Source organism: Ruditapes philippinarum, unplaced genomic scaffold, assembly GCF_026571515.1.
Source record: "Ruditapes philippinarum isolate M1 unplaced genomic scaffold, ASM2657151v2 ctg4295_1_1_1_1, whole genome shotgun sequence".
In the NCBI taxonomy this organism is placed as follows: domain Eukaryota; kingdom Metazoa; phylum Mollusca; class Bivalvia; order Venerida; family Veneridae; genus Ruditapes; species Ruditapes philippinarum.
This window is the reverse complement of record NW_026854072.1, coordinates 14,090-31,972: the sequence shown is the minus strand read 5'-3', so window position 1 is coordinate 31,972 and position 17,883 is coordinate 14,090. Positions and strand designations below refer to the sequence as shown.

Sequence of the window (17,883 nt, the reverse complement as noted above, 5' to 3'; positions counted from 1 at the left end):
ATAAAAATGATTATTCTTCAAACTACTATTTATCTATTTTTATATGAATTCTTACTATCAGCATCGTGAATTACATAACACATTTGTAACCAAATTAGGGGTCTATTTATATTTTGTTTCGTTCCGTTTCGCAAAGTACCAATACCCACACCGGACTTGGTACTTTGCGAAACGAAACGGAACGAGCAAATTTTACTATATAGAGGAATATTAAATAATCGTTTATATAATGTATATTTGAACTGAAATTCGATTATCATATATTTTCTTTCTAATTCTATCGTATTTATCAGCGCCTTAAATCACATAATACCTTTGTGACCAAATTAGCTGTTCCTATCTCGTTTCGTTCCGTTTCGCAAAGTACCAATACCCACACAGGTATTGGTACTTTGCGGAACGGAACGGAACGGAACGAGAACATTTTATGAAATATTTCAGGCATTCATATCTTATGATCGTTTATGCGTGCCTGTACAATACAGGTCGAGCCATTGTTTTTTTTAAGTAATTGACAACAGCTTTAAAACCAAGCCATAATCCGAAATTACTGGTACAATGCAACATGCTGTAACTATATACTGTATATATACATATCTACTTATCATCATAGAAACATGTACCTTCATAGGATGCCTCGACATGCAAATAGAGCCGCATATTGCCGCCTTCAAAAAAATCCTATCTTATCTTACATATTGAATAATCATTTATGGTTGTATTGTAAAATTGCATGCCAGCATCCAAAAGTCGACGTGTTTGTCTAGAGATAAACATGATTCTTTGTCAATTTATATTTAATTATTATTGTCTGCATCTTGAATTACATAATAAATATACAGGCATAACCAAATTAGCCCTTTCTCGCTTCGTTCCGTTTCGCAAAGTACCAATACCCACACAGGTATTGGTACTTTGCGAAACGGAACGAAACCAGAGAATATTATTTTATTTACATGAAAGTTTTCAATAATATCGAATAATCGGTTAACGTTTACATGTGCTTATTTGTATAACTGCCGAGTTTGGATCTGCAACTCATCTTTTTATGTATGAAGGAGAATTTGTAAGTTCTTGAAGGGAATACAGTTCGCATAGAGATTCTTACATATAACTGTAACTGTAATGAAAAATTATTTTCCTTCTTATTTTACTTTTTATAGTCACTCAGCATCTTAAATTACATAAAACATATATAACCATGGTCATTTCCTATCTGGTTTCGTTCCGTTTCGCAAAGTACCAATACCCACACTGGTAATGGTACTTTGCGAAACGAAACGGAACGAGTTTTTTTTATAAATATAGTTTTGGAATTTATAATAATCGTTTATGCTTGCATGTGCAATAATGGTTAAGCCTGGATCTGTAAGTCGTTGGTTTTTTTTTTCATCTTTAAAAAAACATTAACGGAAAGTACGGGTAACACACTGTAAATTATATACACACACCTACGTATACGATCCTTTATAGGGAAACATGTAACTTTATTAGATGCGTCGACATCGACTTGCAATAAAGGGCCTCCATGGCCGAGTGGTTAATGTCGCTGACTTCTAACCATTTGCCCTTCATTGATTTGGTTAGAGCCTCAGTCGGGGCGTTCAATTCATCATGTGAGGAAGCTTTCCAGCTGATTTGCGGTAGGTCGGTGGCTCTACACATGTGCCCTTTCGTGATGAAATCATGCACGCACGGTCACCTGGGTTCTTCCTCCATTCTCCACCGCCCGTGATGAAAAGTCGCCATATGACCTAGAATTGTATCTGTGCAAAGTTAACCCAACAAATAAATTGACATGTAATAGAGTCGCACATGTCGAATAATCCTTAAATGTTATACCTATTATTATAATCTAAATTTTTAATTGTAAATTGTTGTATATTAAAACATAATTTAAAATGCTTACATCTCTGTATATGTGTTCCCCCCCCCCCCAATTTCATCAATTTACATAGGGTAAGGTCAATATCATTTAATGAACAAATATTATAATATACATAATAAATGGTAGATGTAAATGCAAAACTTGAACAGGGATATACATGTATAAATAATTAAGCAAGCGGTTATATTTGGTAGCTCAAAATCATTAAAGATTTAATAATGACAGAAAAAAACTTGTAATATTTGGTTTGATAACATTTTTATAAAGTTTACAGCTCTATGATTTGGAAAAGTTCCGATGCCTGCAAAGATATATACCTATCTTTCTGCTAGTAAAACGAGAATTATACATGTACATGTATAAATGTAACGAATTCCAAGGTTTCAGTCAAAGTCTTCATAAATGATCTTGACCAATACTGTTTCAAACGGCTTCATTGTAACATAAAAGGAAACATTTACTTTCAGGCAATTAATCGGGTATTTGACAGGTAACAGTTGGCATTTATCATTTAACAGTAAGCATTAATAAGTCGCTGTAAGCATTAAGCAGTTGAAAGTAAGCAGTTGACAGTAGGAAGTTGAAAGAAAACAGTAGGCAGTTGTCAGTAAACAGTTGGAATTCCGTACTCATTTTATCCAATATAAAATAAGTTCCCAGATTCTCATCAACACCCGGCAAGAAAAATCATGAAAAGAAAAAGAAAAAAGTTTATAGCTAGAATTTTACATTTACATCGATAAAGTTTGCCGGAAATATTACAAATTTGTAAATTTTGTTTTACAATGCCTTTTAAAATAGCGATATATAAATAGGATTTTCTTTTTGTGTAGCTTCACCCGTTGTTTAATTAACTTTTAACAGACATAACTCCAAAAAAGTAATATTGATCGCCATAGGCATAGTACATCTTTATTCAACTCTTATAAAATTATGAACATATAGAGGATATTTGTTTAGTTCAGTGTAAGATCGGAATATATTTCACCGAGTGAGCACCAAAAGGTATATTTCACGAGTGGCGCAGCCACGAGTGAAATATGAACTTTTGGTGTTCACGAGGTGAAATATATTTCGATCTTACACTAAACTAAACAAATTTTATTTTTATTATATGCAAATAAACGTTTTAAAAAGACATTAAACCTAATACTGAATGAAAAGCGCGCCAAATAATAATACAACGTGACGTCATATACGACGTCACGTTATTAAGTTGGTTCCCAGTACTGTGCCCGCTGGTAGTTCAATGAAACAACGTAAGGGGCTTAAATTCAAAACAGTGAAATTATCAAAGTGGTAATTTCACTGTTTCAAACAGTGAAATTACCAGTTTTATATCACTGATATATTTCTATAAACCACCGAAAAGCATGTAATAAATAGAGGATATTTGTTTAGTTCAGTGTAAGATCGGAATATATTTCACCGAGTGAGCACCAAAAGGTATATTTCACGAGTGGCGCAGCCACGAGTGAAATATGAACTTTTGGTGTTCGCAAGGTGAAATATATTTCGATCTTACACTAAATTAAACAAATTTTCTTTTTATTATATGCAAAGAAACGTTTTAAAAAGACATTAAACCTAATACTGAATGAAAAGCGCGCCAAATAATAAAACAACGTGACGTCATTTACGACGTCACGTCATTAAGTTGGTACCCAGTACTGCGCACGCTGGTATATTTCACTGAAACAACGTAAGGGGCTTAAATTCAAAACAGTGAAATTATCAAAGTGGTAATTTCACTGTTTCAAACAGTGAAATTACCAGTTTTATATCACTGATATATTTCTATAAACCACCGAAAAGCATGTAATAAATATATTTTTTCTTCAATTATTCTTATTATAAATTTTGTTAATAAGCAGTTGCAATGTTAATTGGAAAAGGCATCGCTTCATTCTTATTGCTACGGTGTCCTTATCGTGCCATTTAGAATGTCGTCCGTCGCGTCTAAGGGTAGACACACGACAATGCGAAGTGACATCGCGACAATGCGAAGCGACGCTCGACAACGCGAAGCGATATGCGACAATGCGAAGCGACGCTCGACAGTGTCAAACGATATGTCGCACTGTCGCCTAGAAATGTCGCGGTAAAAAAGGGCGACATTTAAGAAATGTCGCTTCGCATTGTCGAGTGTCGCTTCGCATTGTCGAGCGTCGCTTCGCGTTGGCGCGATGTCACTTCGCGTTGTCGCGATGTCACTTCGCGTTGTCGCATTGTCACTTCGCATTGTCGAGTGTCGAGGTTGGTAGAAGTGCATACCACGACACTCGACAATGCGAAACGACAACGCGACAATGCGATACGACGCTCGACAATGCGAAGTGACACTCGACATCGCGAAGCGACATTTTTAAAATGTTCGAGTAAATGTCGCGTTATTTTTTATGATTTTTACACCGCGACGCTCAACATTGCGAAGCGACACTCGACAATGCGAAGCGACACTCGACAACGCGAAGCGATACTCGACAACGCGAAGCGACACTCGACAATGCGAAGCGACATTTGGAATAATATCGTATCGCATTGTCGTGCGTCTACCGGTGCTTGGTCAGAATTTACTAACTCACCGACAAACGGTGCGATCATGGAAGGGGTCGCACTAAACTGCTGACGAATTAGCTGACGATATAGAATATATAGGAAACTGCTGACCAGTTAAACAAAGAAGGATTATCGAAAACTGCTGACCAGTTAGATAAAGAAGGGAAAACAATGAAGGTGTCAAATTGCCGTTGGTGATATTACAGGCGAGGTCGAGAAAATACTTGATAAAATGTTTTTTCAAGATGTCAATATTACAAATGATACATATTAATTATAAAAAAATTCAATTGATATATACTGTATATTTCTCAATTTATTTTGATATAATATTTTATTTAAGTACCTTAATGAATTTTCTTCTATGTGTTATATATTGGTTAAAAATTTTAAAAATGTAGTCAAAATATGATGTACGAAAAATTATAATTTGTTTCAAGTATGTATAAAACTATGCATCATAGGTTAAAATATATACATGTACATATACGTAATGTATATTTTAACAAAATATAATTATTATGTCGTATTTAGTGCAAATATGAAATAAAGTGATTTCTGTTTCCTTATTTGTTGTTCGTATAATTGTATAAGTAATATTGAACAAAAAATTAATAATGTGCTAATTGTTATAGTTAATAAGCTTTTATTACATTATAAACAAACATGTTTCCACAGATATCCATTAAACTGATAATTTATCGAGATCGATATGCCCCAAAGTCATATTAAAATCGATTTCACACGCGACGTGTCATTCTTGATTTATCTATGACAAAAATACAATAAACAGTCCAAAATATGTTATTAAAATGCTGACCATATTGTAGAATCTGCTGAAAAGTTAGATATATAGAGAAAAATATATTTAAATGCTACGAAATTGTTACTCATTATGCAAATTTAATATATTTTATAAAATAATGTCGACATTTAATTAAGTAAAAACACTGCTGACCAATTTAATGTTAATTCAAATTGATTTAAGCCGTAAAACTCTCTTATTCTATATGGTCAGCAAATTTAACGCTCTTTACATTCAGGCGAGAAAATGCTGACCAGTTAAACATATAGTAGAATCTGCTGACCAGTTAGATATATAGGGAAACTGCTGACCAGTTAGATATATAGAGAAAAATATATTTTGCCGTGAAATTGTAATTCATTTTATAATGTATGCAAAGTCAATATATTTTATAAAATTATGTCGACATTTAATTAGTAAAAACACTGCTGACCAATTTAATATTATTTCAAATTGATTTTAAGCCGTAAAAGTCTTCTTATTCTATATGGTCAGCAAATTTAACGCTCTTTACATTCAGGCGAGAAAATGCTGACCAGTTAAACATATAGTAGAATCTGCTGACCAGTTAGATATATAGGGAAACTGCTGACCAGTTAGAAGTATAGAAAAATATATATTTTACCGTGAAATTGTTACTCATTTTATAATGTATGCAAATTTTATATATTATATAAAATCATGTCGACATTTAATTAAGTAAAAACACTGCTGACCAATTTAATGTTAATTCAAATTGATTTAAGCCGTAAAACTCTTCTTATTCTATATGGTCAGCAAATTTAACGCTCTTTCACATTCAGGCGAGAAAATGCTGACCAGTTAAACATATAGTAGAATCTGCTGACCAGTTAGATATATAGGGAAACTGCTGACCAGTTAGAAATATAGAAAAAAATATATTTTGTCGTGAAATTTTAATTCATTTTATAATGTACGAAATTCAATATATTGTATAAAATTTTGTCGACATTTAATTAAGTTAAAACACTGCTGACTTATTTAATATTAATTCAAATTGCAATTATTGCTTTTGAAAATACATTTTTTTTCCGTTACAAGATTTTTCTATTGAAATATCACTAACAAGAGATTTTGATAAAACTCATAACATCATAATTCTTTATAAAACATTAATTCAAATTTTTGCATATCTTTAGAGGTATAAAAAGCTGTTTAATATATCCTTTTAAAATCACGGATTTATATTACATGTAGTAATGTAAATCCGTGTTAAAATGTATGATATTATGGTACTTTAAATGTATATATTAATTTAGTTTATAAACATAGTCATATAAATGCAAAAATTAAAAATATAATTAAAAGAATAAAAGTAATTTCCCATCTTTTTATTACCCCCTACGGCGTGTTTATATAACTTCACACCTTCAATGTTTCCCTTCTTTGTGTAACTGGTCAGCATTTTCCGATAATCCTTCTTTATTTAACTGGTCAGCAGTTTCCTATATATCTATATCGTCAGCTAATTCGTCAGCAGTTTAGTGCGACCCCTTCCATGATCGCACCGTTTGTCGGTGAGTTAGTAAATTCTGACCAAGCACCGGTAGACGCACGACAATGCGATACGATATTATTCCAAATGTCGCTTCGCATTGTCGAGTGTCGCTTCGCGTTGTCGAGTATCGCTTCGCGTTGTCGAGTGTCGCTTCGCATTGTCGAGTGTCGCTTCGCAATGTTGAGCGTCGCGGTGTAAAAATCATAAAAATAACGCGACATTTACTCGACATTTTAAAAATGTCGCTTCGCGATGTCGAGTGTCACTTCGCATTGTCGAGCGTCGTATCGCATTGTCGCGTTGTCGTTTCGCATTGTCGAGTGTCGTGGTATGCACTTCTACCAACCTCGACACTCGACAATGCGAAGTGACAATGCGACAACGCGAAGTGACATCGCGACAACGCGAAGTGACATCGCGACAACGCGAAGCGACGCTCGACAATGCGAAGCGACACTCGACAACGCGAAGCGACATTTCTTAAATGTCGCCCTTTTTTACCGCGACATTTCTAGGCGACAGTGCGACATATCGTTTGACACTGTCGAGCGTCGCTTCGCATTGTCGCATATCGCTTCGCGTTGTCGAGCGTCGCTTCGCATTGTCGCGATGTCACTTCGCATTGTCGTGTGTCTACCCTTAGACGCGACGGACGACATTCTGAATGGCACGATAAGGACACCGTATATTGCCGTTATATATAATGTATGTATATACACTCATTCGATATAATCTAAATACATAATTATTATGTTCATTGTTAACTCAATATTATCAGAAATAGGATACTTATTGAATTGATATCAATAGATATTATACTTATCTTTGCTGTTAGTAACATAAGATGTCTTGATAAGATGTCTTTCGTAATAATACATGTATGTATTGGTACATCAATTTGTTTGATGTCAGAATAAAGGTTCAATAGAACAGATCATGACAATCAAGATATATTATCATGTTGCTTCTATTCTCAATCTGAATCTATATATTTTACATACACATAATATTAGCACCTTAATATAATAGAACAAATTCACAAATATTGACCTCCTCGTATGTAATTCTAGGCCGAGAATTGAAAATACAAAATAAAATCCACCACCAGCCCCATTGTTTTCCAAAATTTAGATGATAATCTAGTTATTTATTTTCTATTACATTGAATAATCATTTATGGTTGTCTTGTATAATTGCCGTGGCCATACCGAAAGTCGATTTTTTTACCCAGAGTCCGTCTATTTATATTTTAATTCTTATTGTCGGCATCTTGAATTACATAATACATATACATGTATAACCAAATTAGCCCTTTCTCTCTTGTTTCGTTCCGTTTCGCAAAGTACCAATACCCACACAGGTATTGGTACTTTGCGAAACGGAACGAAACAAGAGAATATTATTTTATTTACTTTAACCTCTTTAAGAATATCGAATAATCGGTTTGTGTTTAAATAACTGTCGTGTTTGGATCTGTAACTCATCTTTTAATGTATGAAGGAGAATTTGTGAATACTGTTCGCAATATAGTTTATACAAATTTATTTGAGTTCGATTGTGCTGGAAGCTATTAGCTTATTGAAACACTATCGAATCCGTTCCTGGAACCAACCAGTTCTAAGCAATGAATGTAAAATTTCTTGCTTAAGAAAACAACGGCTTGCCCCTGACAGGGTTTGAACCCGCGCGTTCAGCAATCCTTAGATTATTAGTCGATCCTCGCCCACGCTGCCATTTTAAAATAGACTTCAACTGTAATGAAAAATGATTTCCCTTCTAATTATACTTTTTATAGCCAGCATCTTGAATTACATAATACATAATTATATAACCAAATAAACATTTCCTACCTGGTCTCGTTCCGTTTCGTTTCGCAAAGTACCAATACCCACACCGGTAATGGTACTTTGCGAAACGAAACGGAACGAGACTTAGTGTAGTAAAACTACCTTGAGCTAAAAATAGCATGCAGAGTTACATGCAGGGTTAAAAATCAGCTGCATGAAATTTTCTCGCCATCTCCAGACATTATCTTGTAATTCATTTTTCTCATCCTTTTTTAATTACCTTCTTGAAGGGTCAATATTTATCACTATTTTACATACCTGACTTTACTAATAAAACCAAAATAATGAACTAATGTCAGCTTTTGATTGTTTAATATGTAAATACTGCTATCTGCCAACACTTCATTAAGTACTATTGCATATTGCATGGCCTGCCATGCGGAATTTTATCTCGCAATTTACTACATGTATATAGTTTCTGTTTATTTTGGAAGTAAATAGTGCAAAATTAATGTTTAAACTGTAATAATCTGACTTAACATTTCGTAAAGATTTGTGTTTAAAAAAGACTCGCGGAATATTCAACAAGCATGGATTGGACATTGAAATATTGAATGAAAATGATCCCAGAAATCTATTTAATACCCAGGATTTAAACACAAGCAAAAAGTGTTTAACATTGAACCTTCTGATGATAAAACTTACAAAAATATATTATTAGTCCCATACCGGTTTAACCGGAGGGGACTTTAGGTTTTCCCTCCATCCGTCTGTCCGTCCGTCCACAAAACTGGACCCCGCGATAACGCAAAAAGTACTGAAAATATTTTTTATGAAACTTGATGTATGAATAGATGGCAGTCTGGAGATTATGCACGTCTTTTCTTTTTCCTATGTTGAAAACTTTGGTTGCTATGGCATCAAATAGACTGAAAATATGGTTAATTGACCAAGTGATAACGCAAAAAGTGAAAATTGAAATATTGTAGATGGCAATCTGGAGATTATGCACGTCTTTTTCTTTTCTCTCTATGCTAAAATAATTTGGTTGCTATGGCAACAAATAGCTATAAAATATGGCAAATATAGCGATATTTGCATGTGATTACTCAAAGAGTAGTGAAAATATTTTTATGAAACTTTAAATATGGATAGCTGGCAGTATTATGCACATCATTTTAATCTTGACTATAGATAGTATATTGAGAGCTGTCCTACTCACCAAGCGTCGGTGACCTTGTCAAGGTTTCTGATTCAAGTTTTTTTAAGGTATTTACTATATGCCATCAACCACATCATATGTGACATGGTTTACAACTCTAGAACAAAAATATCAGAATTAACCCCCTTGAACTTAGAATGTTCATGAAAAAAATGATGTTTTCTATAACTTATTATTTCTCAATGTATCTACTTCACACTTCATATAAATATGTATTATTATCACTCAAATAATTTGGGAGAAGGTTTAATATTCTAGCTTGACTATTTGCAGAATCCCCCTTCATTTCTTATAGCATTTACTTCAAACTCCAATATTGTAATAATATGACAAGGGTTATAAATCTAGCGTCTCTCAGAGTGTCTTGTCAGTTCGTCTGTCTGTCCGTTTCTAAAAACTGTTTCTTGAGATCACTTTTAAAGAACTTTTCCAACAAATTTACTTAAAATAGAGAAAAGTTGAAACATTATATGTTCATCCTCTCTGATTTTCCCTTGAATAAACATAATCTCATTACTAGGCAGGGAGACTTAACACACTACTACATCACTAAGATATAAACAAATTTAGAACTCAAATGATATAAGGTCATTCATCCATTCAATCATTCATTCATTCATTCATTCATTCATAGGCATAATTCAATGACGAATGACCCTTCAGAATGTTGCTGGGGTTCTAACCGGCAGGGGACTTGTGGATTGTTTGCAATAATACCATCATTGTATTTTACTTATATCTTATACTCATCGTTATAACTTCTATTGAAACTCATATATCATTACTCGATATTTATAACAAAATGTCATTAAAGAAATTTCTTTTAGTGAATTTTATACAATTTAAAGTGACATTATGCCCATCCAATGGTATTTAGAGTTTACCTATAACGCTTAGTTTATAAAAAGAGTGGGGCAGTCTTTTTATATTATAGGCAGATATACAATTTTATCCTAAACATTTTCTAATATAAACTGTTGGTCAAACACCATTTTGACAGTTAATCTTTTGAAATATAAAGTCAATTCAGCTCAACTTGACTATGAAAATATGAGCATAATGTCACTTTAAACAATATAAAATGAGTTCAAATGTATGAAGCAAAACACATTGGATTTTAAACCTGTTGAATTAAGTTTGATAAAATGTTTTTGTTTTCTTATCGTCTGCTGCAGATCATCACGGGTACGTGCTTTTGTTTACTACTGAAGGTGCATGACCTGTAGTGATCAGTAGCTCCTCCCAGGATGCTTGCTTTATTTGCAACTTCCCCTGCGCAACAATTTAAAACCATTACAAGTAAAACTTGCTAAACTTCTATATTACAAATTCCATTTTATTCATTACTCACTTGGGAGAATGCATGTGCTTTCGTTGTACATTTGCAAACTTTATTTTAGGCTCCAACATAATCAAAAGAATACTTATTGACAATCTCGATTTCTTTATGGAAAATATATATTTGTTTTACAAGTAACAGACATTTCAAATATCAGTAAACTACATGTAGGACATTTTGGTCATTTCTGTAGTGTAATATTTAGTCAATATTTTTACCTTTAAGGTGATATATGCATATCTGAAAGATGAAACTGCTACATTAACTTTGAACTAAATTTTACAAAGAACTCACAATTGTTATTTGACAAATGGTCAAATTTTTATCATTTAAATACATATTCTCCATCTAACAACTGATTTTTAAATTGAAACTTCTCAGAGTAGTAACATTTTTCTTTAAAGCACCAACAGGAGTATATAAACCTAACACCATAAGATGGTGCAGTAATCAGACCTGTCATATTTTTTAAATGAATGTTTCACAATTCCGGGGTCCTTTTTTGAAACTATCAACATGATAAAAGAATGTGATCGCATCAAAATTTGCAAATTTGTAGACATAAGCTACATTTACTTTATCAAAACAGCCCAAAGGATTTCTTTTTTAAATTTATTTTGCAAAATGTTTTCCTGAAAAAAAAAGCAAAACAACTTAGCAATTTGAATGTGCTGGATAGGGGAGGGGGAGCAAATTGGTAGTTTAGATGTTCTGAAATCCCAGTTGTAAACAAACCCACGTGACAGTGTTTACATTAACCATCAGAAGCAAATAATTCAGTAGTGAGTGATACAATAGCAGACGAAAAAAAAGTTCTGGTCTTCAGCTTATCAATTAATATCGGACAGTTTTAAACAGCATGAAAAAAGTAACTGCAGGTATTTTAGTGTTCAAAATAGTGTCAAAGTTATTTCACATATGGAACATACTGCACAAAATCATCATTAATGTATATTTTAATCCATTATAATTATTACATTGCATAATATTTTTGGTCTGCAAAATGACGCATGTATGGCACATTTTTAGGTTCTAGTTTGGTTTAGATCACACAAGGCTCTTAAAGTAAGTTTAAAATGTGCAGGTTACATTAATTTAATTAATCTTTTTTTCTTTCTAAATATACATGGTTGCTCCAAAGTTGGCCCATCTTACACAATCAACTTGCATTCCAAGGGAATCGGCATTTCACATGGGAGTAATTAAATAATATGACATTATGTTAATTAGGTGCTGGCAGATGAAAAATGTCACCTTACTGAATAAGAAAAACAATTTGCAGCCAGTATTATTTCAGTCTTAAGACAGTGTTAGTAATAATGATGATGATAATAATAATAATATTATTATTAATAATAATAAAGACTTTATTTAACGAGAGAACTTATTTGAACAACATATCAATCTTCAATGAGGCCCTCAACAAGGAACACTATAAATTGACCATGTTCAAACTATTAAAATACATAAATGTAAATACATAGAGGAGATTATCAATTTGAATACATCGATGTGTGATAATATCTCAAGTATAAGGTTTTGAAATGGTTCACAGATGTAGCAGACTTTATATAACCAGGAAGGCCGTTTCAAATACAATGTTATAGAGAAAAACAGAATCCCTAAAAAATGTCCAACACAACACAATTGAAAATGTCTCAGGCTCGGTTTGATTGAGCATGTTCATGAACGGTACTGGAAAGTGCAAGTTACCGTCCACGCCCTCTAGCACCGGCTTAAAGTGACATTATACTCATATTTTCATCGTCAAGTTGAACTAAATTGACAACATATTTCGAAAGATTGACTGTTATAATGGTGATTGACCAGCATTCGATAATGGAAAACGTTTTGAATAGAATATATATCCTGCCTTAAATATAAAAAGACTGCCCCACTCTTTTTATAAATTGACCGTTTCAGGTAAATTCTGGTAAGATATTTAGATATTTTTGGAGGGCTGAAATTGTTCAGTATTTGGTCTAGGGGTGTTAAGTTGAAAATCAGAAGATGAACGCAATTTTAAATGCGAGTATGAACATCTGACGATAAAATGAAATAATTCAATAAATAGGAAGACGCCTGATTATTCATTATTTAAAAAATCATAATATCTTTTTCAAAAACCCTCTGTGAAAAGGTCATCCAGCGGAGTTCAGAAAAATAGTTTAAGATGGTGTGTCATAATCTTTGTCTAGCATTAGTCTTGCAGCTCTCTTTTGGATCTTAACGAGTTTATCTTGTAAAAAAGACGTATATTATATGCATTGTCAAAACATTTTACGTACAGTAATTTTATACGAGATAATAAAATTGAACTTATATAACCTTTCTTTTAAACTAGACAATTTTTTCTATTTTTGCATAGGAAGAATATCAAAATCTATCAAATATGCATCATTTTATGTTTCACAACTAAAACTCAGATGCCTGTAGGTAAATAATATAATTTATGACAGATAAATCTTTTACTGAAAATTAATTTGCAATGTTATTATAACCCCACCAAGATAAATTTAGATTATAACAGTTGCACAGTCCCCCTGAATTTTGGTCCCCAAAGTTGAAAGAAAAATGCCCGTACAATTAAATGAATTGATGAAATTGGGAAAAAAACACATATACAGAGATGTAAGCATTATAAATTATGTTTTAATATACAACAATTTACAATTAAAAATTTAGATTATAATAATAGGTATAACATTTAAGGATTATTCGACATGTGCGACTCTATTACATGTCAATTTATTTGTTGGGTTAACTTTGCACAGATACAATTCTAGGTCATATGGCGACTTTTCATCACGGGCGGTGGAGAATGGAGGAAGAACCCAGGTGACCGTGCGTGCATGATTTCATCACGAAAGGGCACATGTGTAGAGCCACCGACCTACCTCAAATCAGCTGGAAAGCTTCCCCACATGATGAATTAAACGCCCCGACTGAGGCTCTAACCAAATCAATGAAGGACAAATGGTTAGAAGTCAGCGACATTAACCACTCGGCCATGGAGAAATAAGAAACTGCGCCTTTACTTATAGTAAAGGGTTGCATGGTACCAGTAATAAGTAATGGACTTGACGAGCTGTCGCAAATTACTTAAACAATGTTGACTTCGAATCCTTGCGATCATTATTGTGCATGCAAGCATAAACGAGTATAAGATATGAATTCCTGAAAAAATATTTCATATAAATGAATTATTTTTTCTCGTTTCGTTCCGTTTCGCAAAGTACCAATACCTGTATGGGTGTTGGTAATTTGCGTAACGGAACGAAACAAGGCGCGAATTCGAATTTAATTTCATTTCTTACGTGCTGCGTGAGTTTCCTCATTCGACAGCTTATGTTTAGTACTGTTTACAAGACTTTATATATCCGGACCGGTAAATAATATAAGGTTGCTCTGTGGTTCATATACAAATGTGCTCGTTAACAGATGTTCGATTTATAATCATTCAGTGTTATGCTTTTAACTACAAATAAAAGATTATTTCCTTTTCACCGATATATCTAACCCCTTTAATTTTTGTTTCGTTCCGTTCCGCACAATACCAATACCCGTGTGGGTAATGGTACTTTGCGTAACGTAACGGAACAAGATTAATTAAAAATTAATGTTTTGCGTATTATGAGTTTCATTGGACATTAAACATCATTCGACTATGATTATAAAGAGTTCATTTTATTTACTATTATGATTATATTGATTTTCCAAATTAAAACTAGAATTCTAAATTTCCCTATATGGTGCCCCTCGTTCCGTTCCGTTTCGTTTCGTTCCGTTTCGCAAAGTACCAATAGCCCCTAAGACTGTCTAAAAATAGCTTTTTTTGGATTTTTTAAAGGTTATAAATAAACAGGTTATAAATATACACAAAAACAATTTTACTTGTTGTAGCTGAAGAAATATTATGCCAATATGTTCAATTTAGTTTTATCTTAAGTTAACATCAAATATAAATAAAACTCTAATTAGACACATTTTCAAATTTTGTAAGATATTATAAATAAAAGACGTAATAGGTCAAATATCGTATTGGACACATAACAAACCTTTTTTCCGATATGCCAAATTCTCCAATCCAAAATGAAAGTACACATGTATAAACGGAAGCATTCGTATGGAGTATTTTCATTGGTCGTGTGAAAACCTTAGACCAATGAAAATACTCCGTACAAAACATTAAGAGGAGAGCACTCTGTAGAACTATTACTTGCATTATAATTTGGAATTTAACATATAGGAAAAAAGGTTGGTTATAGTTTTATAAGATGTTTTGATTGAACAGTTATTACAAATAATAATATAATTTGATCATATTTATATGCGCAATACAATGAAATATTCATTCATATTGAATAAACTGCCGTTTAGTCGGGTAATTTTGAAGAAAACCCAGCGGTCAGATCTCTGTTGAGTTACACTTGCGGTGACTTTGAGATTACACATCTTCTGATAACTTGAAATGATCGTAATGACAGCTTTATTTCCTTTAAGAGTAATCAATTCCCTACCATTTGGTACCAAGATATTGAAAATTGGTGAAAAAATGTTGAAGTTATGGAGTTCATATTAAGATGCGTGCTGAAGATTGAGCGGCGAGTTGCATACCTTTACTAAATATACATTGTATATGTATCATTTTTTTATTTTTTGTAAGAAATGAAGGTTATTGAATTAAAAGCATAAACCAAATATTAAAACATGTTTCAAATGAAAAATATTGTATTGTACATTGTTTTGAGAGGTAGGAGGGCTGTAGAGTGGGTGTGGGGGTGAGGAGGGGGTGGGGTGCGAGGGTAGTGACCAATCAACGCGCCGAACACCTATGATTGGACATAAATGGAATTTTTAAACTGTTATACTTCGTTTTGTTTATTGTTTTCGTTTCTGTTTTTTCGATTTTATTGCTTTTGTTGCTGTTTTGATTTTGTACATTGCAATGAGTTAAACAATCTGTTTGCTTGAAAATTTGGCTGTGAAATCTGTTAATGATATAAATTTTCAGTTTGATATTAACATATATTTCTACTCATGAAACATACATACATACATACGCACGCACGCACGCACGCACGCACACACACACACACACTCATACATACATACATACATACATACATACATACATACATACATACATACATAACATGACATGATAGTTATTAGTTAGCATGAGCACGTCTCATCTTTAATAAACAGATGGGTAAAAATAAAGTACTAACAGAACTTCGATGAAATAAAATCTTACCTTTTCATTATTCTGTAACATTTTTTGTGTTTTAAATGAAAATGGTCTAACGTTTTTATGTATATATTAATTCCACTTAATCTTTAAATTCTCACAACTAGGAACTATTTGATGAATAATTCTCTATTTCATATGATACTGTTTAGTCAAAATCCAAAGTAACTATATCATCTGTATATCGATCAATATTGAATCTAAACATGTGTTTTTAAGCTAAATCATCTATTCAAGAAAACTTTAAGTTCTCTTTGTAAAGATTGTTACATTTTGTTCAGTTCAGGTAAACATATCTTGTTCAGGTAAACATTGTCACCACGCCACCTATAAAAAGTGTGTACCTATTTATAATAACTAAATCTAGGTTTCCCAATACTTTAAATGTCGTTAGTCCTACGTCATAAGAGCGTTTTATATCTTATCTCAATATCTGTTTTAAACATATATGACTAAATGTTTTAAAGACATTTTCTACAATTTTATGAAAAATAATCCTTTCATAGAATTTTCTAAATTTTTTGTATGATGAGTAAAATTTAATGACAAATTTAAAAATAAAAATAAAAATATATGTTGACGTGTTTGATTTCTTGTAAAATGGCAGTTTCCATGGTAACCGTATATCTAAAAACTGTCAAAATAGCCTTACTGTGTTATAACGAATAGAAAATGTATAAGATAGCTTAAAACACACAACGAGCATTGTTTTATGCAAAGATAATCTTATCTTATGATTCTGTATGAAACAAATAATAATCTGAACATATTTCTTTAAAAAATGAGTTCTCCATGTTCCTCAACCCAACAAAAAATGAGAAAAATAAACATGAATTCTGAGAATAATTAGAGATATTGAAAAAAGTGTTTCATAGGATTTTCTAATTTTTTTTTATGTTGTGTAAAATTTAATGACAAATTCAAAAAGAAAAAGAAAAATATATGTTGGCGTGTTGGATTTTTTTTTAAAATGGCAGTTTCCATGGTTACCGTTTATCTCAAAATTGTCAAAATAGCCAAACTGTGTTATAATAATGTATAAAATAGCTTATTACACTCACAATAAAATAATTTTATACAAAGCTTGCTTTATCTTAGAGTTCTGTATAAAACAAACGATAACTGGAACATATTTCTTTAAAAAATAAGTTTTCATGCTTTTTAACTAAACAAAACAATAAGAAAAATAAACATGAATTCTGTAAAAAATTAAAGCTATCAAGAAATTTCTTTCATAGAATTTTCTATATTATTGATAATATATCAAGTAACATTTGATGGTGGATTCAAAAATAGAAATAAAATATATATGCTGACGTGTTAGTTTTTTGTAAACGGGCAGTTTCTATGGTTACCGTATGGTTACAGTCAAAATTACCACACTTTCTTAAGAAATATCAGTGTTATACTAAATGTATTGTCAAATATACAACAAAAACATTTTGTAATGAAAATTTCTTTTTCTTTTGATGTTATATTAAATAATGATACTGAATATCTTTTAAAACATATC

General features: G+C 32.2%; 1 protein-coding gene across 4 annotated transcripts in view; it reads right to left on the bottom strand.

Annotated features, from left to right (window-relative positions):
• The window catches only part of LOC132738857 (uncharacterized), a 37,572-nt gene that overhangs the window by 16,724 nt on the left and 2,965 nt on the right, over window positions 1-17,883 (bottom strand). The window contains exon 1 of one of the 4 annotated variants that reach the window (XM_060726461.1): window positions 16,377-16,454. The exons of 1 other annotated variant lie outside the window; for it this stretch is intronic. In XM_060726461.1, coding sequence (XP_060582444.1) covers window positions 16,377-16,397 — 21 coding nt within the window. In that variant the 5' untranslated portion in view covers window positions 16,398-16,454. Of the gene's footprint in view, window positions 1-15,177; window positions 15,709-16,376; window positions 16,455-17,883 lie in introns of those variants that run through there. 2 more of the 4 variants (XM_060726457.1, XM_060726458.1) reach the window with 2 other exon arrangements.